Genomic DNA, 21,766 nt, shown 5'->3' on the forward strand with positions numbered 1-21,766 from the left:
AACTATTATCTACTGTCACATCTTTTAAAGCACAATGTTTACATGAGGCCTGTTTTGAGGCTATGTTCCTGAACAGGTGAATTCGTTTCTTCTATTCAAGGGTTTGCTATGCAGTTTAAAACAAGCAAACTCCACCTCAATCAGGCCCATTCTCCATGTTCTAAGGAAGTAATCTTTTAGATCCTAAACTGTCCCTTTCTGAGGCCTTGCTGAATGTGGAAGTTTTGTGTCAGAATCCACTCACTGTCGGCGGTTCCAGGGTCTCTCGCGTAGCTGAAGCCATTGCCTTCCTCCTCAGCAGGCGCCCTGGCCCGGACCCAGTGGCGCTCGGCCTGGACGCGCTGCACGGACACCCGGTGGGTTTTTGGATGGAGCAGGAGCAGCAGCAGGGGCTCCAGCACCCTGGCGATGTCATGCCTCTGAAGCACCTGGCTGAGCCACGCCTGGCCCACGCAGCAGGTGGAGCCGTCCCAGCTACTCAGGCTGTCGAGCATGATGAACAGAGACCTTCGCAGGGAGGAGGAAAGAAGCTGCATTAGGATCAGAGCACAGAGAACCTGACATCATGACCTGCAGTTTCACCAACAGCACCCCATCTTCAGCAGACAACTGACCTTTAGGAAATACAGCATTTTGAAAACGTCAGCTGTTCATTGTAACAGTACCCCTATGAATGTACAGTATTACAATATTATATTGACATCTTTATGAATGATTTTCAAAAATACATATACACTAAAATATACTATTTTTTAACATGAAATTACAAATTCTAGCCATACCGAACTAAAAAGTTTTTGATCCCCTACCTGTCAAACGTGCGATTAAAAGGGGAAGACTTTGTAATGTTAAGATCCCTTGTCAGGTGCCAAAGTACTGAGAACTTCACATGAGCTTCTAGTCGGATTTTCTGAAAAATGTAAGAAAATTAATAAACCAATAGCCCCTCTAATGCAGCATGATCATATAGTACTTCAGAGTAAAAGACATCTGCACGGTTCTTAAAATACATTTTCCCTCCTGTGCACACACAATAATAAAGCACCTCGGCATTCTACTTTTTCTTTTAAATAATCTCCAATGAAACCATTTAAAAAAGCTCCCCGTTTTAACCGTTCCTCTTGCTGAGAACAGTCACCTGATTGAAAGGAGCATCCATGATCCTGTGGCATTTAAAGACGTAACAATAAAATATCTCTACCAACATGAACATTTGTTTTCCAAAACCCCATGTCAATGTTAAACAAGATTCCTAAAGTACATCCATCCATTCTAGGCTAGACTAACAGGATAATAATATCAACAATTCATCATGAGGACTGCAAACCGATTGCAATGTACCAATGTATCGATTTTACCTGTTACTTGTTTCAGGACATTGTCCTTCATTTAAAACTTCACCATGATTATGGAAAGCTAGCTGTCAAAAGTCCTTTCTGTATTATCTATCACTTCATAATGGCGTTGTCTCGCGTTGTAAGCTAGAAACTGATGTTACAAGAAACTTGATTTTTGGTTTGAGGGACTCGTACTGTTCTGCTAGTTCCTGATGATCCTTACTTTGTCCCTGTGCATCAGCTGCTGACTGATGACATCCTCACAGATGCTGGAAGAGGGGACCAGATTGTGCAGCTGATAGAAGAGCTCCACACTCCTCTGATGATACTGGGGTGTTCCTTCGCCCAGCTGGTCCCACAGTGTCAGTGCAACATGCTGAGAAATGACAACATAGAGACTGATGTTGTTTACACTGGCAATCGTACTTTCCTTGTTTTGTTTTTTTCATTTGAAGTTTCATTTACTTTGAGACAAGGGCAAACCAAGGTGCCACGTCAATAAAACTGACCACTGCTTACCTTAAAAAAGTCAGTTTTTTCAGCAATGAATCTGAGGATTCCTTGAGTAAGTGGGGGCCTGATGACGACGGCCACCCTCCCCTGGCTCGGGCTCATTGGCTGGGGTGCCTCCAGACTGCCGACATTTTCCCCCGTTACCATGGCGACTGACTGTGTGAGACCCACCAAGTCCATCACCAGAGAGATGGCGACAGCCTGGATACTGAACTCGTTAGCAAAGCAGCAGGCGTCCATGAGGGTCTGGAGCCAAACAGGAGGCTTCACCTGTTCATAGTCTGCCAGGAGATAAAACAGAAGCTTAAATGCATTCTGTATTTAAACTTGAATTAAGGCTATACCCAAATATCCACAACCATTTAGTACTGTGTTTATATGACAGAATAATAAAACAAGAACTAACAGAAATTCTACATCCCCTTCCTTCAAAATAGTAATATTTTTAAAGCACTTTTATGAGGACCATCATTTTACTACTGTACATAAACTCTAAAGGGCCCATGCAACAAAAGTCGAATAAGTAATGAATTTAATATCTGCATTTATATTGGGTTTAAAAAAAAAAAAAACAGAATCAAAACTCCAAACATAGAATGTGACTAGAATGTGAACCTAGAGGGGAAGTTCAGACTGTAAAACCTGGGGGGGCTGACCTGGCTGAACCTCCTCTGTCTGGGGAGACGACTTCAAGTTGCCCTCTGCGATGTAGATGGGGAAGCTGGAGCACTCCAGGAAGAGCTGGCAGGCCGCTGTGAAGGCCCCCAGACACTGAGAGCTGGCCGTGCTCTTTAAGCCAGCGTCTCCTGCTTGCACTGTTTTCCCTCTGGAGGCCTGATCTCCCTTCAGCTCGCTGCAGAGCTCGCTCGTGATGGCGGACACGCCGGCAGTGCCGGGGGTGATATACAGGGCGACGAGCCGGGTGAGAAACTGCTGGAAGTACTCCAAGCAGCACTGCATCACCGTCTTCTGCTTGGCTTTCCCGGCGAGGGCCGACGAGGCACGCCCCCCGGTGGGAGAAGAGTGAACAACGGTGTCCTCCGAGCCCACCGTGGAGGCGGTTTCGGTCTCGGAGGAGGTACTGCCAGCTGGCAGAGAGCTGTGCAGCCCCTGGCTGTCCCCCCCAGCCCGGTCCAGGTCCTCGCTCCTGTCGGCCTGATACTGCACAAACTCGGTGAAGCCGCTCTCGGAGGAGCGGCTGCTGGGGGGGTTCTCGCTGTCCTCAAACACGTCCGGGCACTCCGACACCACTGGGAAGAGCTGGAAATGGGAGGGAGACTTACAGAGCTGGGGAGCTGTGACAATATCATGAAAAATTGAACTCGTACTGGTTGTATCACTGCGTCTTAATCCATCCAATGTCCGGATTCTGTTTCTAAAACTACTGTATTGATTTAAGTTTCAGAACTCAAACAGATGAATAAAAGAAAATTAGAAAATGCGCAGATACATATATATATATACTGTATTTAAGTGTAATAAGAGCTTTTGGTAAACTGTACCTATTTCACAATCATTTATCTTCTACAAACCCCTTAATCCTCATCCGTGCCTGAATGTGACCCACACCCTGTCTCCATCTGTAAACACAGATCTAGCTCTAGTTCCTAATACGTATATTCCCTATACCATAACACATATACCATAAATACCACTTTTAATCCTATTTTCCTAAAATGTGGAATGTATACAGCACACTGTGCTCTCTTTAGTACAGTATTTAGCTTACTGTATATACTGTTGTTAAAACCTGTATTTTACTGTATCTCAGAATAAACCTGTATCTAAGAATTGCAAGCATTCATGAGTTCCAACAAGAGGTTATTTTGCAAAATCCTTATTTGTTGGTATTTTATTATAAACTGAAGGCATAAACAAAATACAAATGTAGAACAGCTTTCTGACACTATGCATATGCACCAGTTCTGGAATATAACACTTGTTACCTGTGAATCATCAAATCATTTTTAAATTGCCTGTATTAAAAATAAAAAAGTTGTTTGTGATCCCACCAGTGTTTTGATATATATATATAAACAGCAGCTACATTTTCTTACATTCTACCATGCTTTCTGAGATCTGCAAATTCTGACTCTCTGGCTGTACCAAAACAATACTGACTGGACATAGATGAAGCTAGAGTCTTATACTGTGATCTTCCCTATTTATCAGATTACATTCAGTTAGACATTAGGTTGTCTGAAAGTGTTGGTTCTTTTAAGACTTAGCCTAAAACCTTTTATTTGAAAGCACTTTATATCAATATTGATTTTCGGTATGCACCAATATGCTGTTTATATGATTTTGTGCAGTGCTTGGGAACATCCTGGCATAAAAAGCACTATATAAAAATGCATTTGTTTAGACTCAACCAAGTGTGACTACTGCTCAAAAGCTCCTAACTGCTGCTAACACAAAAAAATTACCCTCATCCTTATCTACACCCTATCCATAAAGCAACCCTTCCCAAACCCAGACAGGGTCCCTAACCTTGAACTTTCTTCCTTCCTGCCTTGCACTGTACAGTGCTTTGAGACAGTTATCACGAAATACACTCTGTACGTTTCAGTTTGCTGTTTTGTGTCCCTTGCCCTTAACCCTGGTTATAACCGCATCAAACAACCTACCAGATATTTACAGTAACCCTCAGTATCTCTACCAGTAGACCTAGCTGTAGCACGACACCTAACCTGAACATTTGCTTTAAGTATAAACATGGTCCTAAACAAGGTGCTAACCTTTACCTTATTCTAGACTACATAAATATATTTCTCATCTATATTGGTGAAAATTCATTTTATCTTCTACTTAAGCATATAAAGCAGTGTTTTTATGCAGGGTTATTCTACAGACACATTCCACTTATTGTTCTTTTAAACTGGATTACTTTAAACTGTAGGCTTGCTAAGCTGCCTAGCAAACATTGTAGTAAAATAGTACAGTTCCTCATGGCTAAATACAGACAATGTGAAAAACAAGTAACGTGACTACTCACCAAACCCACTCACATTGCATGCTCAGAACATTTACGTAATTACTGGGGTAGATACAGTGGCTTTTCTATTCTTAGCTGAATCCAAACCTGCTGTTTTACAGTGACTTCCAACTGTGATCCATTGCTCAGAAAGTTTAATTGTAGCATCTTCATAATTACACGCACATATAACACATAATTTTACCTAGACAGTACTTTCAAAGGTTTGATTTTCACACATGCATTCTAACTTCTAATGACAAGACAGAATTGATCATTTTCTGTGTTATAAAACATCCACTTTCCAAAGTCAATATTCCATGCACTGCAACCTGATTTTGGTGCTTATTTGATAACAAAAAAATCACTAAATGTAAACTTTAAAGATGTTGCTCATGTCAGCACAAAGAAAAGTAACAAAAGCCTCTGGGATACATGGGGAACGCACACTGATGATATTTAATGGATCTATACAGTTCCATGCTTGTCTCACAGTCCCATAGGCCCAATCTTTTGTCATTTCCAAGCAGGCTCAGATGGCTCATAACAGTCCCATAGTCCTCAGGGTATGGTTACACACCAATGGACAGGATAAACATGTTATACCCTCTGTAGGATGCAGCCACATGACCCCGGCCCCGACTGCTGCTGTGCACTGTGTCGTCTCGTGTTCCCTTCAGGAACGGAGGTACAAATGAAAGGGCTCAGCTGCTCCATACAGTCATGTGTCTGTATCCTGGGACTTCTGCCCCATTTTTATGGATCACCAAACTCTGGAAATTTCAAATTTGTGCTGAAGCAGCTCGGCCTGCTTGCATTTTAAAACTGCCACTTAGAGATCAATTCTGAATTTCGCTGTTCAGAAAGCAGCACTTGAGTACCTTTTCAAAGAGTTACAATATCACCAGTGTCCATTCTAGGTTTTTCTACTGATTTTACATGATGTCGGTATGTACGTCACTTCAAAGCGAACAAGTAAAGGTTTATTCCAACCTTAAAAAAAGTTTATCACACCCGAAGAAGGCTCCACTGGTGAAACGCTGTGTTTCCTTTCTTCTCTTTTCAGCATGGAATATAAACCTTTACTTGTTCCTTTGCAGCCTACGCATGCTGACGCAGCTACCTTCTTGAACTACAGTACTTCAAAACCTTTCTCCCTTCAACCTAAGAGACATCTTTTTACCTAGATTAAAAGACTACTACATAAATAATCATCCACAATTAATGATGCAGGAATATCAGATAAAATGTTGATGTTTTCTCAACTCCAATATACAGTATCTTAGAAAGCTTAGAACTATACAAAAACAAACAGCTGGGGATTTAATAGCAATGTGTGTTATTCACACACAAATATAAAAAAGCTGTACATCATAAGATGGACCTACAGTACTTATTTTTACCATGGAAAGAAGCAGAAAAGGGTGGAAACACCTTCCAATGTGTTATTTACATACACAGTGGAACCTTACAAGTTTCTTATTGTAGGATACTTTTCCTGATGCACTACAAGACAACAAAGACGGAAGTTGACAGGAAGAAACCAGATTCCGAAAGCAGTAACATCAGCTTACTTTCTTTTCTTCCACCTCCCTCGCAGAACAGGTTTGCCCCGCCGGGAGCGGCAAACTGCCCTCGGCTCCGGGGGACACCAAGGGCGGCTGCACCTTGCTGAGGATCTTGGAGCAGAGCCGCAGGCAGTCCGTCAGCTCGGACAGCCCCAGGGCCTGGAGGTGGCTCGTCAGGGCAGACACCATCCGCAGCAGCAGCTGAGGCAGGTGCTCCGTCTGGATCTCAATGTACGTTTCCTGGGGATCACAGGACACTCAGGCACCGGATCTCTTTCCGATGGAATGCTAATCTGTGATCCTGTAGCGATGCGATTATTGCGGATTCGGCATAAAACGACACTTTTGGGGAGCCGATATTATACACTGTGTAGCTTTTTCTGTTTCTGTACACCTAAAAAACAAGTGGCAACATTCTCCCTGAATGGCACTTGCCCGTGCAAGATGTTGTACTGATACTTTCTTTTAGGTTGAAAATATTTGAATTAAAAAACAAAATCTCACCATTTGGTCATTTTTGTGGTTCTGTGAGAACATCATTTTTTTGTTTACTGATTATCCTAAATATGTAATAATTAATGATAATAATGTGCAACATGGGCACGTTATTATCATTAATTTTTTAATTAGGATGACATTTAAGAGGAAAATGTTGTACTGTTTTTCCAGCTCTGACCCTCAGCAGGAAATACAGTCTGAAATCGTATGGATGAAACACTAGAATGATAAAACACAAAAATACCCACTGGATCTACTAGAAAAAGACCAAAAACACACAAAAACTCTTGTCCAAATTTCCCGTCTACAAATGTCTCAAAAATAATTACTAGAAAATGAATATAAAAACATCTCCTAATAACATATATGGAGCATCAAAAGAAACCCACTACTTAGAAATGCAACAAATTCACTAAGTTATTACCAGGAAAATTACACATTCTTTTTGGAGCAGGTGAGCTGACACTTAACTGACCATACATGACATGAGAGAATTCATTATGTTGATTAGGATTTGTTAGGGTTGCTCTACAGAAGGTGTGTGGACACCTATGACAGCAATGTACGCTGCCTGGGACATCTGTGACATATGCTTTGCATTAGATTGCAGATGTTCTCTGGTGAGTTTCTGTCTCATTCCTCTCGTAGAGCCTGGACAGCCATGTGCCTGTTTACTGGTCTAGGAGCCCTAGGTGCTACATGCTATCCCAGCTCACCCCACCGATGTCCATAGCAGCAGGGAAAGTTTGACGAAGAGGGTGCCCACCGCTTAATTGTCACATTTCATCATGCAAGAAAGTTGCTGAGCTGAGAAAGTTGTCAGGCTGAGCATGCAGGTAAGCGAGGTCCCAGAAACTAATCAATGTAGAGCAGTGCAGCCAGGCTGCCATCAATTACTCCAGGTCTAACATTGTGGCAGCTAGACACCACATCACACAACTCAGAAACATCACTTTCAGAGCGTTTAATCAAATGAGGTATTGTGAACAACAATTGGCACACAGTTCTGCTTATCTTTACCACACCTGCTGACATTCATAAGGGTCATGCTTTATAAGCAAATTTTAAATACAGTTTAATTTTTTTTTTACATTGTATAAATAGTAACCAACTCATGTCTTTTGATGTTCAGTATATACAACATTTAAATAACATTTAAGTACTATAACATGCCCTTGTTGACAGTTCTCTCCTGAATAAATCCACGTTCATTTTGGCCCCAAAATGTAATACACAGGGATATTAATTCTCAGGAATCACCATCAAGGAAGCAAAAAGACAGATGTGAAAAAGAAGGAAAGTGCAGACATACTGTACCTGACAGATCACTCTCATACTTCTAGTAGGCTTTAAAAACAAGAAAGCAAAGATTTGAACAGAGAAGACAAAAGCAGAGGAATAAGAAACATATAATAATGATTCCAGTAAATATCAGCAGGTACGAGAGAGGACACAATGGGAAAAACATTCACTCAAGGGCACATTACTATAGCAAAATGCCTTTCTTTCTCACTTGACAGACCTAAGTAATAAAAATATTGTATCTTCTTCAAGCTAAAAAACAGCAATGAAAACATTCATTCACAACCTCCAGTTTCCAGCATTTTAAAGCACAGTTGTAAAATACAAAGAGGCATTCTTGAGGACAGAGACATCTATTGTGTATTTTGTGAAAAGCAGAATTCAGCTGTCTTATTCTTCAATTCCCTTGCATGTCTGAGACAGATGTGACACAGTACTGTCAGACAGCTTTAAGAAGTGTTCACTTACAATAGCTTTTCAGAGCATTTTAAATTCCACTATTTAAACACTATACTCTTCTAATTCACAGCAGAAAATATATTTTAAACTGTATATTTACACACATTAAAAGAGGAAATCTATTTTTATTGAAAAACAAAAATCTAAACAAAAAACACAAACAAAATATAGACTATTATTATATGCAGGGCATCTACTGTATGATAAAGAAAAGTACAGTATGCAATATTTTTGTCTGACTCTTATGAACCTCATTTTCTTATTTTGTTTACTCTTACCATATTTCCACATGGGAAAGTATACTAATTCTCATTTGTTTAGGTGTCTTACTATATTTCCACAATTTAACATTTTCTAAGGCAAAATAAAATTGGAGCTAATAAAAGGAAATAAATTCCAAGTAAATCTAAAGATTTTTCTCTACTTTAACATTTCCTCAGACGTGCGTGACTTAGAGAAAAGCAGTTGTTTTACATATAGTGAAAACTATTTTTTTTATGTGATCTATCAAAACCCTTTGTGCTTGTTTAACAATCTGCTGATTGTGCAGATGACTAACGGATGTTAACTCTTGCACAATCAATTCTTCTCATTCAGCTGTATGTGTTTGCGTTGGCACATTCTCCATGAAATTAATGTTTTAATAATTGACTGAAAAGCTGTAATCAGCAAAAGAAATAATCCAAATCAACATTTTTAAATTATGACTGTCGTGGAATATGTGAGTTATGACGGAGAACAAGGATGCATTTCTACATTTAAAATAGATATTTCACTTTTTGCGAGATTTTCTTTATGGTTGGTTTTATAAGGTTCCCGTGTTGTTTAAAATTTTTTGTGCAGATACAAATTGCTCTTATAGGCAATAAAAATGCTGATCTTTGGAAAAAGTGTTTTTACTCCTACTTGCTATGAGCACATCTTACCAATGACACTATATCCAACAGGAAGTCCACCAGCTGACAGAACTCCACCACTGAGAGGTCTGATGGCTCGAAGCCCCCTTGAGGTCCAGCCTTCAGTCTTGCATTGAGAGTCCTCCTGCAGAGATACGTTAACTGTTAGCTTTACTGTTCACTGCAATCAAGACAGGGGACAGAGCCAACGGAAGAGGCAGTAAATACTGAAACCAGACACGGCTTAAAAAGACAAAATCAAATGTAACTAAAATATATGTCCGAACATAAAAAAGTTAAAAATGAGAGGAGGCCATGTGGCCCCTTCTAGTACTGTATGTTCGGTATTTGGTACTTAATTAATCAGAAGATTTCACAAACCCTCTTCTTAAAAGAGACCAGGGTATCGACTTCAACAACATGGCTGGGGGGCTTGTTCCATACATGATCCACAACCCTCTAGGTAGAAAGTGTGTTCTCTGTTTTACATGCACTTCCATGAAGGTTCTAGTTTGGGTTTCTCTGTTTATTCTTAAGAAATCTGCTGGGTTGACTTTTTTTGCCATGGAAAGCTTTCCAGTGACCCAGAAAGGTGGTAGGACTCCTAGGAAAATGAAAATTTAGTCCTGTTCTTCAGTTTCCTGCCAAGCTGTTTAAGTATGTTCCTGATGTAAATTGTGCTGTTCAATCCCAAGTAATTTGTGCCCACATGGACAACCAAAACCGGGTCATCACCTGCCCTAGGAAGGGCCTGTCAATTCTACGGATATCAGTCACCTTTCCCTCTTAGTGCTCTTCCCCTCTAAGCAGTAATATTAGCAAATTAAAACTAGAGACAGCACAACAGTTGAAAAGAAAAGATAAACCACCTCCTTTAAGATGTAAACCACAACTGTGAAGGCTACGCAACTTGCCTTCGTGAAAATATTTGAGGGACACATACAGTGAAAAGCGTATATATTAGATCAGTAAAGTGAAAATGGTCATTTTCAATGTGTATTAATGAAATTTGTATTTCAGATCCAAAGATGCATATGAGGCAATAGTAAAGAATTTCAGCTGTTGTTTCTGGGTAGTATTTTGCATACAGTACATGTTTAGTCATATCAGAACAATGTCAATAAAAATGTACAGTATGACAAAGCCATGTTTTTGTTCTCCCACAAATGTTTGTAGTTACAGTACATGAACACGAATCCCGTATTCTAAAGACATCAATACTGCACATATGTCATTGTTTATTTTAATTGGGGGAAACTTCAGTTCCACTGAACTGACATACCTGCAGCACTCCTCAAACCAGCGGGCTATGTAGTCCCACATGTAATATGGCTCAAAGGAGTTGAAGAGGAGGTTTGCAGTTTTTATCAGTTCTGCTGTTTTCTTATTCTCCCTCAGTTTGCTAAATGGTAAAAAGACATTTTCAGTTAATGAATGACAATCTAAATCAATTGCAAAGCTAATACTATCGTTAAACCACTGCCAAGGACAAATATGTATTCAATAAATAACAAATGTATACATTATACAGAAGAGTTGATTTCTGCGCATTCTACAAAAGAATAGTGAAAACACTCTATGTGGGGAAAAAATGGAGAACCAATATAAACATAATTTAATAAGGTGTCTTTCATACACATTAAGCTAAAAGATACAACCAGTAATAAAAAGTAAAAGAAAGAAAAAGCTATCTTAGAAAAACACTGTGTATTATGCCACAGAAATTGATTAATTGCCTTTTCAAAGGTACAATTGAAAGGACACTATAGAATATTGTTACTGGCCGTAAATAAATTCCACAGGCTACCTACCTGCTTAACTGTGAGTGGTCCTTACTAAATGGCAGCTGTGTTTGCAGGTCAAGCTCAGCTTTGCATTGTGAATGCAGTGTCCTGAACACTTCAATTAGAACATCTTCCAAAATTGCAGGCCCTAGATTATAAATACACATGAAATGGGTGGTTTACTTTTTGTTTTGTCATCTGTAATGTAAACTGGAAAATCTCTATAAAAATCTTTAGTCAACAAAGTATAATGTATTACGTCTACAACCACATTTTCACACTTTATTTTTCTGAAAAGAAGTTAATGATCTCTTTTCACAATCTGTTCATGCAGCAGAGTATAGAGACATACTGTAAAAAAAGGACACTCAGTCCAGGAAGATTCAGATGTTTTACTGCCAGAGAAGTATCATGCCATCTCACTGTGGCACAGAGGTGTGGTGATTGGTGCTGTTGTCTTGCAGCTCCCAGATCCTGGGTTCGATTTCAGACTGGGGTGCCTTCTGTGTGGAGTTGGCAAATTCTCCCCACGTCCACTTGCATTTGCATCAAGTGCTTCAGCAACCTCCTAACTTCGACAGGATGTGCTTGTACAGTATGTGCTCTATGATACAAGGGTACTGTCTAGGGTGTCTTGGTGTCCTGTCTGGGATGCAGTCCTGCTTTGTGACTTTTACATCTGGGAGGGCCCTGGATTGTCTCAAACCTTACATGAAATAAGCAGCATTCTGATAATGGGTGTCTCATAGATAGGATACTTCATGATCCATTTAGATGATGTGTTACAACTAGTTACAAGCCCTGCTCTCACTGAGATTTTTCTTTGTGTTCAAACATGCCAGGATCCTTCTATTCTCAGGTGAAGAGTACATGAATCAATTGCACATTGCCTTTGCTGCTGCTAAGATGAAACTGAGTTCTCAGTGACAATTTAAGAAAGCAAATACACACACAAAAGAAAACCACAGTGAAATCAAAGTGATGCTGATTTGAGTCTGTGATTACACTACCTAGTTCAGGTTTATCCAGAAGACTTATCAAGATTCGGAAAGGTTTTAGGTCGTGCATAAGTACGCTCTCCTCTTCACCCCCAATTGCTTTTCCTTGTAGGATCCCCACCATTGCCTATCATTAAAAAAAGAACACATTTCCTACTACATAACAAACATACACACATAACAGGAGTCAAGTGGCACTAGTTTTTAAAAAAACACACTGACAATGGTATAGTGCATAGACAGAAGGAATACAGCACTCTGATTTTGAGCCAGTAAGAGCACTGTGTGCTTGAGAATATTACTTCAGCAGGACTTAGCTCTTGACAGGTGATGTACTAGCTGGGTCTTCAATTAATTGTGAAAAGGTACAAATATAAGAAGGTCATATTTAACAAAGTGTTTTTTTTTACTTTTCGTTTTTGTTTTGTATATAAAGGAATGTCACAACCACAGTACAGGAACATTAATAAGGGTAGTAGCAGGAATTTGAGAAGCAGGGATGGCCACCCTCTCTTCGGTTTGTATTCTCTTTTTTGGAAGATACCGTTTATTTGATCAAAATACACAAAAAGCCAAAACTCATTTGGATGCCCCACCTTTGTTAAATGGAGTGTTTCATGTGCCAAGGGCCCTGAGTCATGCTACTGAGTAGAAGGTTCTTCAACAATAAATATGGGTCTTGTTGATGCTAGTGCTTAAAAGTAATACACTCACAAATGAAATAAAAATCAGTCCTAATTTAATTAGAGTCCAGTTCATTTTGCATGAACCAGAGGGTAAAAGTGCATTTGAAACTAAGTACAGGAGGCTGCTCACCCAGCTACCCACTCATTTGTCAGTCAGTGCCCTGGTTTCTTTGAAGAAACAGCTTGCTGCGATCCTGGTTTCAGTTAGCTAGTAGTAGCACATGACTTGGATGGCAAGAATGGCCTCCTCATGTTTGTTACCTTTCTTATGTTCTTATGTCTGAGTTCCTCTTCCAAAGAAAAAATACCTCAAAGTTTATACTTTTAAAAAATGCTCATCCTTCCTATATTTGGAACCGGATTTTCCACATAACAGACACAATTAAACATTCAGTACCCTCCATTCTCACATGATCTCACATGGAGGGGAGCACGCCAATACACAAGTGGTTTAAACAGATGGTAGGTAAAAAAAAACATGGCATTTATGCACTTATGGTCCCCGTGTACCAGAAGTATCAAAAGCAACGTCCCAGTTGGAGCCCATGAACATGCTGAGAGTATTACAGAAATCATTAGGGAGGAACTTGTTTCATGAGGTAAACCATGCACAAAATCACTAGACCTTCAAAGGGAATACAGACTGATATTCAGATTTGTTTTAGTTTGGACAAGGAGGTTGAAATTTGTGTTGACCTATTTCTATCCCCATACGCTGTACCTGAACTAACATGTCCTTGGAGAAGGTATTGAAGTAGTAGGTGGCATGCTCTTCGGGATTGCTGTGCCTCGTGCTCCTAGGGCCTGTTTTCATGCCATTGTTGTCAAAGCCTACACACACATAGACACACACGGGCACAGGAAAAAGAAGTGGAACAGTTCAGCGATGACTGAAAGCCGCCCAATAATTTGTTTAAAACACTAACACATCACACAAACACCAGGGACTTACCAAGCAGCCATCCAAAATCAGTCAGCGACATAAACAGAACAAAACAAACAAAAAACACTATAAAACAGTTCATTGAAGCATATTTGCTTTTAAGCTTTGAAGAGGAAAAAAATGTTGCATGACAACAGTATAACTTTTCTATCTTAAATGCAGTTCTTGGCTTCCTAAAATCTTTGAATGCCTAAGCAGATATTTTAGTCTCTGATCAGGTGTGGTCAAGAAACGAATATAAGGAAATAATTTCTGTTGTATATGGGCTGCATACAGTACATGTATTCTCCTTCTTGTTGGAGTTTTGTAATTGTGGGAAGGGAGCACTTTGCACTGATTAATTAGTTTATTACTTCTTTAATTAGTTTTTTTTCTTAACAAGAAAAAAATTGTACCCGTACCTCAATTAAGATCAGTTTACTGACAATACTTACCGTATGAATTTCTTTCAGTACTCAGTATAAAAATAATAATTTTTATTTAAAAAAGGTACTTATTTCAAAGTATACTGTCATAAATAGTGTAATAACATTACCAAAAGTAATAGGTATTACTTATTAAGTAATAAGTAAAAGTATTATAAACAGATAATCAGCAAGAATGATACGTATTAAATATGTGAAAAGTTTTATTCTGATTCTCTGCTGATAATGTATCTCTTTTGATGAATTGTTATGCTCGGGCTTAGTAAGAAAAATGTTTCATATCATTTGGGAAAGAAAACATTTTGAAAACAAATCTATTTACTAATTACAGTTAGGTGTTTACAACAATTGTTATGCAATGTCATTTCTGACATTTCTTGTTGTTATTTTATTATGAGGACATATTTTGCTAAGAAAAAGTTGTGTGAGATTACTATGATAAGAAAGCCTACAAATCAAATGCAAAAATTTAAAAAAAAATGACACTATTTAATTTTCTAAAAGTCAAGCCTTGGATATATTCTATGGTAAATGGTATATTGTATTATCATCAATACTATAAATAATATTTTATATATACTACATTCCCATCATTTACTGGAAACACCCTTTGGAACAGCATTGTATTCATATATACTGAACAACAGTGACATTAATCACCTGAAGTTAAGTTGCTCAAGTGGTATAGGGTGATATTCTGCAGCATAGTTTCTTATCCAGAGTTTGGCTTTTTTTCTCAGAATAATTGATAAAGAAAAACAGGAGGTGTGTTTTCTCAAGGATTTGCAGTACAGGAAATAAAGTCCTGTTAGTATCACCAAAACTTACCAAGGAGCCATGCATATAGCCTGCGGTTCAGGGACATGTCTCTGCGCAGAACAACGTGTAGAGCTGCTGACAAGATCCGGATCATGTCTGGACGAGTCGCCTGGTACCCCAAAAAAAAAGCAAAGTAAAACAAAACTAAGAAGAATGTTAGTGTACAATTCTGAACTAAAATGACGAGAAAATAATGATATGTTCTTTGACATTTAATATAGTCTCTGGTCATGCTGCGCAATTTCTGTCAAAGAATGAGGAGATACATGTTTCAGCATTATTTTTTTAACCTTGATTTGAATGTACAGTAAACACACAAAAACAGTGGTATTAAAAGCTGGATGTTTTTCTTCGGAGACGATACCCGCACATACAACATATGTCCACAGTCTCATGGGCTGAAACAGTACACAAATAAAGAAACACCTTTGCAACATCTTCTAATAAAATACAGCAAAAGACTCCTTTCAATGACTGTAATTGCAAGCTGTTACCTGACTCATGTGGAATGGGAAACAGAACAGTATGAGGTCCAAGGTGCTCCTCTGTACAAGCACACTTGAATCTTGAACAGAGGTGCTCACGGCTTCAACCTGTAAATAACAGAAGAAGGCTAAGCATAGGTGCCCTTCCAAAGAGACAACACACTGCTATTGTGACTGCCAGTTTGATTACTGTGTGGTAGTCCCAAGAACAGACTAGTATTAACTAAAACTTTTCTAGTGACAGCTATCTGCAGTGCAGGTGGAAGGCTTTCAAAGTCAAGGAAAACTGATACATTTATTAAACAAAGAGTACATACTGTATAGAGAGTGAATGCTAATATTGGGGTGAAATAATAAGTGCAGTACTACAGGGATTTGTATTAGGATGACTGCTTGACATCAGATCACTGATCTAGATTCTGGTATAGTTGATAGGTTAGGCTTACATATGATACCAAATTAGGAATATAAGGAAACACAGTAGACGTTGCAAAGAAAAATCAAAAGTACTTAAATTAAATTTTAGACTGAGCAAACACCTGGCAGATGACATGTAATGTAGGGAAGCACAAAGTACCACATGAAGGTAAAAAAACACCTTCACATGGATTATGAGATAGGAAACGTTAAGTTTGAAGAAGGTGTTTATGTTGGCATATTATTTTCTGTATCTAGAATCAAGACAATGTTCGGGAAGCAATAAAAAAATGTAAGAAGAATGTTATGATATACTGTACAGTTAAAATAACATAATTCAAAATACAGGAATGTAATATTAAACAGAAATTGTACAATGCACTAGTTAAACCTCATTGAGTGAGGAAACTGTGTAACAATGTGGTCACAGTGTTACAAAAACACTTTGCTGCTCTGAAATCTTTACAGAGGAGAGAAACCAAATACATTCCAGGGCTTCAATGAATGGCTGAAAGGCGAATATCCTTTAATTAGCAACTACAGAATATTTTCTTCTCTCTAAACTGAAACGTTGAACCCTGGCCCTCACCATATTTCCTTCTTCAAAATCCACTGTACCAATGGCCAAGGGTGTAAAACAGAACTGATCCCGAAGCAGCTGGGAATGGGAAAGGCCCCTCACATGAAATTAAATCACTCCCGTGACCATGAAGCGAACACACATATTTTCAGGGGAAAAAAAACAACCTCTTTACCATGAGCTCAATGTCGCTGCCGATGATATAAAGTTGGTCTTCCATGGACAGCTTGCGGTTGAGATGTAAAAGCACGAATGTGATGCCTGGCAGCCGGACCGCGGGGCTGGTCAGGATGCTGCCCCACAGCGCGCTGTAGAAGGCCGACTGCTCCACGGCTGCGGCAACCTTCTCCAGCAAGGTGTTCGTTCTGGCAGACAGAGAGTGAACCGCGTGAACCTGGGCACCGTCAAAACTTCTGTTAAAAATTCCAAACGCGCGCCCACAGCCCGCGTGACAGCACACTGCAGCCTGCCCTGTGTTCCAGCTGAGAGTTCTGTCTGCACCGCGCCATTTAAACTCACCACATTCCCCCATTGTTATTTTCAAAGGAAACACAGCACCAAAGAAGATCACACATGAAAACCAAAGAGAGACGAAGCCCAAAACGTAATGAAGTCTATACAATACACCGGAGACACAAGTTCATTGAAGCCCGGTTGAAATCTAATCTTTTACCATCATCAAACATATCGATTAAGTGTTTTAAGGTAATGGTAAAAAATAAAATAAAATTCAAGGTCAATCAGCCAGAACTTCCCCCCTCAAGGTTTTGATTTTGCTAATATTCTGGTTAGTGTAGGATAGAGATTAGGTATGGCATAACATACTGTAACCAGTTCAGCAATGAAGAATGCCAAATGCAGGCAATTTTAAGATGCCACTTTACTTGAAAAAGAAGTGTGTTTGGACGTGTCTGTGACCCCATCCATTAAATTTCTGAACATTTATTTCTAATGGGTCACTATTGTAGAGCTCTTTTAAATCTATAATTTCATGATGTACACATGCTTTTCACTGAGTGGACATTAGACATGGATGATTTGTTTGATACCTGAGCTGTCTTTTTTTCAGATTGTAAAAGGGATAAGCCCGCCTTGTTTAATCATGCTCGGTACCGTCTGTTAATGTAATGATTGCCAGGTTGAATAGAAGTGTGCACTGCTAGTTTTCTTTAGCTCTGTGCCCGTCTGCCACTATAACACGAGGTTGTAGTTATATGCACTAACCACTAGGGACACCCTGCCAGAACATGATAAGAATTCTTTCTTAGCATAACCACTAATAAAACGCCCTAGAACAAAAAAACACCACGTCTATGAGATAGGAAACAGGTGTCCTGAGATCTTTTTAAAAGGGCAGTTTAAAACATTGGTATATCGCACACAAGGTTGCACTTAAACATAGAAACTGTGGAATTAATATTAAGACAACATATATTGCTATGTAAAAGTTCTCGCTTGTGCAAAATACGTCTTTACCTGTCGTAGTACTCTGACCCTTCCTCCAATCCTGGCAGCACTCCAGTCAGCAGCCCCTGCAGTCCTGGTTTGAGAGTTTTGCCCAGTGGCAGATAGTAGGTCTCATAAAGGCCAAGGAGAGCAGGCTTGACAGACATGGCCGCATTGGTAAGAAGAGGGAACAGTCCAGAGCTGACAAAATGAAAGAAGTCAATATATATATATAAAATGGTATTTTTTTCATGGGTGTTCTCCTTTCTTCAACTGAAGCAATAAACATGTTACTATATTGTCTTTTAATCAATCCCAATAACAACCTATTTGTACTTGAAAACTTAACAACGCTGAATATTCTGATTATGCATCAGAATCAAGACTGTCACCAGTTATCAAGTCTAAACCATCAACAGAAAGATCATGCAAAAATCCCCCCAAACAATGAAAAAGTTCTGTAAAACCTATGCCAACATTATAAGTGAAGAAAAGAAACATACAAAAAGAATGTAAATTGCTTGACTGTATGAAAAACCAAAACATCACATATTGCTAGTCACTTGATATCATAAATATTCTTCTTCAGTAATTAATGCTTCACTTTGAGTGAGAAACTTGTGAGTTGCAATATTGTCTTATTTCACTACATACAGTGGATATTTTTAATTTCAATTATTTTTCCTAATAATTATCTATTTGTTTATCTCTTTAATTTTGCTGGTTGCAAGGTCACATTAAAGATGGAAAAATGTCTGACATGATTTATCTTGATTTCTGGCTTTACTTCACAAAAACCTGCAATTTGAATAACGGTGCGTAGACTTTTTATATCCACTGTGTATAGGGGCACGCACCTATATAAGAAGAGGTCTTTGGCCAGCCTTTTCGGCCCAATAATCTTGAAGATAATTTCGTAGGTCTCCAGGGCTTTGCGATGGACTCCACTGGGCAGTGCTGGGTGAAGGCATTGTGCAAGGCGTTTCCCAATTGTTAGTTTTTTGGGCACAACCTGGTACTTAGCATTGTTCTGCAAAACCTGACAAAGAAAAGAAAATTAAACATCTTGTGCTGCTACAAGGATCTACAAGATTATTCAGCAAAAATACTTAAGTCTTTGCTGATTCTTTCAGAAAACAGCTAAATTACATAATATTATGTAATTGTAAATTACATAATATTACATAATATGAATACATTCACTAATAATCAATAGTGTGCTTTGTATAAAGTATTCCCTTATAACTCACTTCACTTTTCATATCAAATTATTCAATGTCAAAGCAATGGGGAAAGCAATGTCAAAGTGCAACATACACTGGAGAAAGTAAATAAAAATTAGTGCCAAACGTACTGCAGTTTAAGTCCTAGTGTTTCCTTAAGGGGAAAGAACATCAGCATAGTTCCTCAATAATTTTATAATTTACAAAAAGTATTCATTTGTGGTCTAATTATAGGACAACAGCCTTTTCTTAGTGACAGGCTGCCTCTCATGGTAGTGGTTTAAGCTTCCTGAACCAAAAGCTCCTAAAGGGAATAAGAATAAGAAAGCAAAATTGGTTTGTTGGCATAGGGTGTATGCTCAACAATAAAACTCTTATTCTACAAGTTATATGTTAATAAGCGAGATGGGACCTATTGATGGAACCTCAATTTAGAACTGTGAATGAGTGTTAAGCCACGCCACAAAAAATGTCATTTAATTATTAAGGCATCCCAACATAATGCCTGTAAAATGGAGGCAGTCCTTACACAATCAACAAAAACCCCACTTCTCACTCATCCACATTTAAGCAGCTTACTCGTTTTCAAAGATATTATAATCTGAAGGGGTTAATCTGTAGCACAGAACAAGAAAACACCTGCCAAACCAGCTCCACTCTACTGACTGTATTAAAGGGATTTTAGTGGACAAATGGTGTGATTACCTTATTAAGCTTCCCCAGCGCAGATATCAGATCTGCCCATTCGCTTGAATACTCAAAGCTTTTAAGGGCTTTGTCCACGGCGGCTACATAGTTCCTGTACTTGGAGTCACTTAGCAACTCCGATTCCTCTGCATTCATCCTCCTGTAGAATACTGCTACTGACCAGCCCCTGGCTCATGCAAAATCATCACCTAAAAATAGACACAAATTAAATGGAAACCCCATCAAAATATGCACATGGGTTTTAACTGCCATTTTTGAGTCATTAACGTTTTTGAAACAAAAAAGGAAGCAAGCACAGTAGCCTGCAGAATTATTATATACATCCAATGAAACAAAAACAATAACATTAAAATGCAGAATGAGTTACGGAAAGGATAATGTGTCTTGTTCAAAATGAAAATTACGAAATGTAATAGAAATATGCAAACAATCATAATTAACTGAATTCCAAAATAAAAATAGGGGTCAAATGTATTCACACCTCTAAGTATTCCTGTAAATATATTTATTCAAAACATGAATGGTCAAAATGAACACTTTTATGGCTGAACATAAAGATCTCCAAAAATTGTAAAGCAAATCCACACATCACAAAACTAATCTATTTAAACATGCTCATAAGCTTTATGTTTGGCATACAAATGATGAAGCCATGTTGAGACAGACCTCATGCCCCTTGTGAAATATGACAGGGTGTCTAATATGTTTTGAGGTTGTTGTACATCTACAAATACTGCAGCCCTTGATAAGATATGGGGAGTCATGAACTACATGTTGCAGCGTAATCGCTGCCAAGGGAGGACAAAATGTCTTCTACAAAAAACTTCTAGGGCACGAATAAATACTGACCTTTGTGTTTTCTGGAATTCAGTTATTTGTGACTTTTCCACTGAAAAGCCATTGTAAAGAATGCGCTTTACAAATCTATTAGGATTACAGCATGACACTTTTTGAATTTCTCCAGCAGAACACATCCAATCCATAAATCTAATATATGTTTTTGTTTCTGTGTCTTTCAAGACTTGAACACATGTGGAGGGAGCTGCATTTACAGTGTATTGCCACAATTCTGCTTAAAATCTAAAGAGATTATTGAATATAAAATGAAATCCAATAACCTTGCTTAAATATACCTGAAAAATGTTTTAGCCATTTTTGCTTGGATAAAAAAAGTGATAAATACCATGTGTAATATTTTAAGGGTTCCAATGAACATTTAGCTAGTTTCACAGAGTGTTTTCTAAAAATAGGTATGTAATATGATAATAATAAAGTATTATATCAGTTCTTTATATCAATTAGTAAAGCAGAATGCTGCACTTCAGCACTGAATGAATATGTAATTAACACTGAAGTCCCTTTTATGAAATACATAAATGTCTGAAAACATTGATAAGATTAAATCAGCACTCTTGTAGAATCTGCAAACGTGTTTAAGTGTGTGACACTTTGAGTTCTGCCATGCTCATGCTAGAGAAATGGTAGATGTCAGCTAAAAGATTAAATCATACTTATATGCAAGGATGCCAACAGTTTGCAACAAGGCTGGCAAAAACATAGAAAATATATTTTCAAGCTTGAAAAATATCAAGAACCAATACAATTTCACTATTCAAGTCACAATCTACATTTGCTTCATGTATGTGCATGTGAATCCTATTTGTCTCCATTCTCATGTGCTGCTTATTGTTTGGGGCAATACATC

The 21,766-nt window shown here is 38.5% G+C and overlaps 1 protein-coding gene across 3 annotated transcripts in view; it reads right to left on the reverse strand.

Annotated features, from left to right (window-relative positions):
• Window positions 1-21,766, reverse strand: part of dop1a (DOP1 leucine zipper like protein A) — a 36,725-nt gene that overhangs the window by 13,501 nt on the left and 1,458 nt on the right. Inside the window, exons 2-19 of one of the 3 annotated variants that reach the window (XM_088625905.1) lie at window positions 20,059-20,249; window positions 18,988-19,169; window positions 18,161-18,331; window positions 16,860-17,049; window positions 15,697-15,795; window positions 15,212-15,311; window positions 13,737-13,819; window positions 12,342-12,456; window positions 11,359-11,479; window positions 10,830-10,949; window positions 9,578-9,692; window positions 8,208-8,237; window positions 6,399-6,632; window positions 2,507-3,110; window positions 1,857-2,131; window positions 1,561-1,713; window positions 810-910; window positions 245-507 (exon numbers count right to left, since the gene is read on the reverse strand). In XM_088625905.1, coding sequence (XP_088482031.1) covers window positions 245-507; window positions 810-910; window positions 1,561-1,713; window positions 1,857-2,131; window positions 2,507-3,110; window positions 6,399-6,632; window positions 8,208-8,237; window positions 9,578-9,692; window positions 10,830-10,949; window positions 11,359-11,479; window positions 12,342-12,456; window positions 13,737-13,819; window positions 15,212-15,311; window positions 15,697-15,795; window positions 16,860-17,049; window positions 18,161-18,331; window positions 18,988-19,169; window positions 20,059-20,196 — 3,094 coding nt within the window. In that variant the 5' untranslated portion in view covers window positions 20,197-20,249. Of the gene's footprint in view, window positions 1-244; window positions 508-809; window positions 911-1,560; window positions 1,714-1,856; window positions 2,132-2,506; window positions 3,111-6,398; window positions 6,633-8,207; window positions 8,238-9,577; window positions 9,693-10,829; window positions 10,950-11,358; window positions 11,480-12,341; window positions 12,457-13,736; window positions 13,847-15,211; window positions 15,312-15,696; window positions 15,796-16,859; window positions 17,050-18,160; window positions 18,332-18,987; window positions 19,170-20,058; window positions 20,250-21,766 lie in introns of all 3 variants that reach the window. The other 2 variants (XM_088625904.1, XM_088625906.1) reach the window with 2 other exon arrangements.

This window comes from Lepisosteus platostomus, chromosome 3 (assembly GCF_059453375.1).
Source record: "Lepisosteus platostomus isolate fLepPlt1 chromosome 3, fLepPlt1.hap1, whole genome shotgun sequence".
Taxonomy (NCBI): Eukaryota; Metazoa; Chordata; class Actinopteri; order Semionotiformes; family Lepisosteidae; genus Lepisosteus; species Lepisosteus platostomus.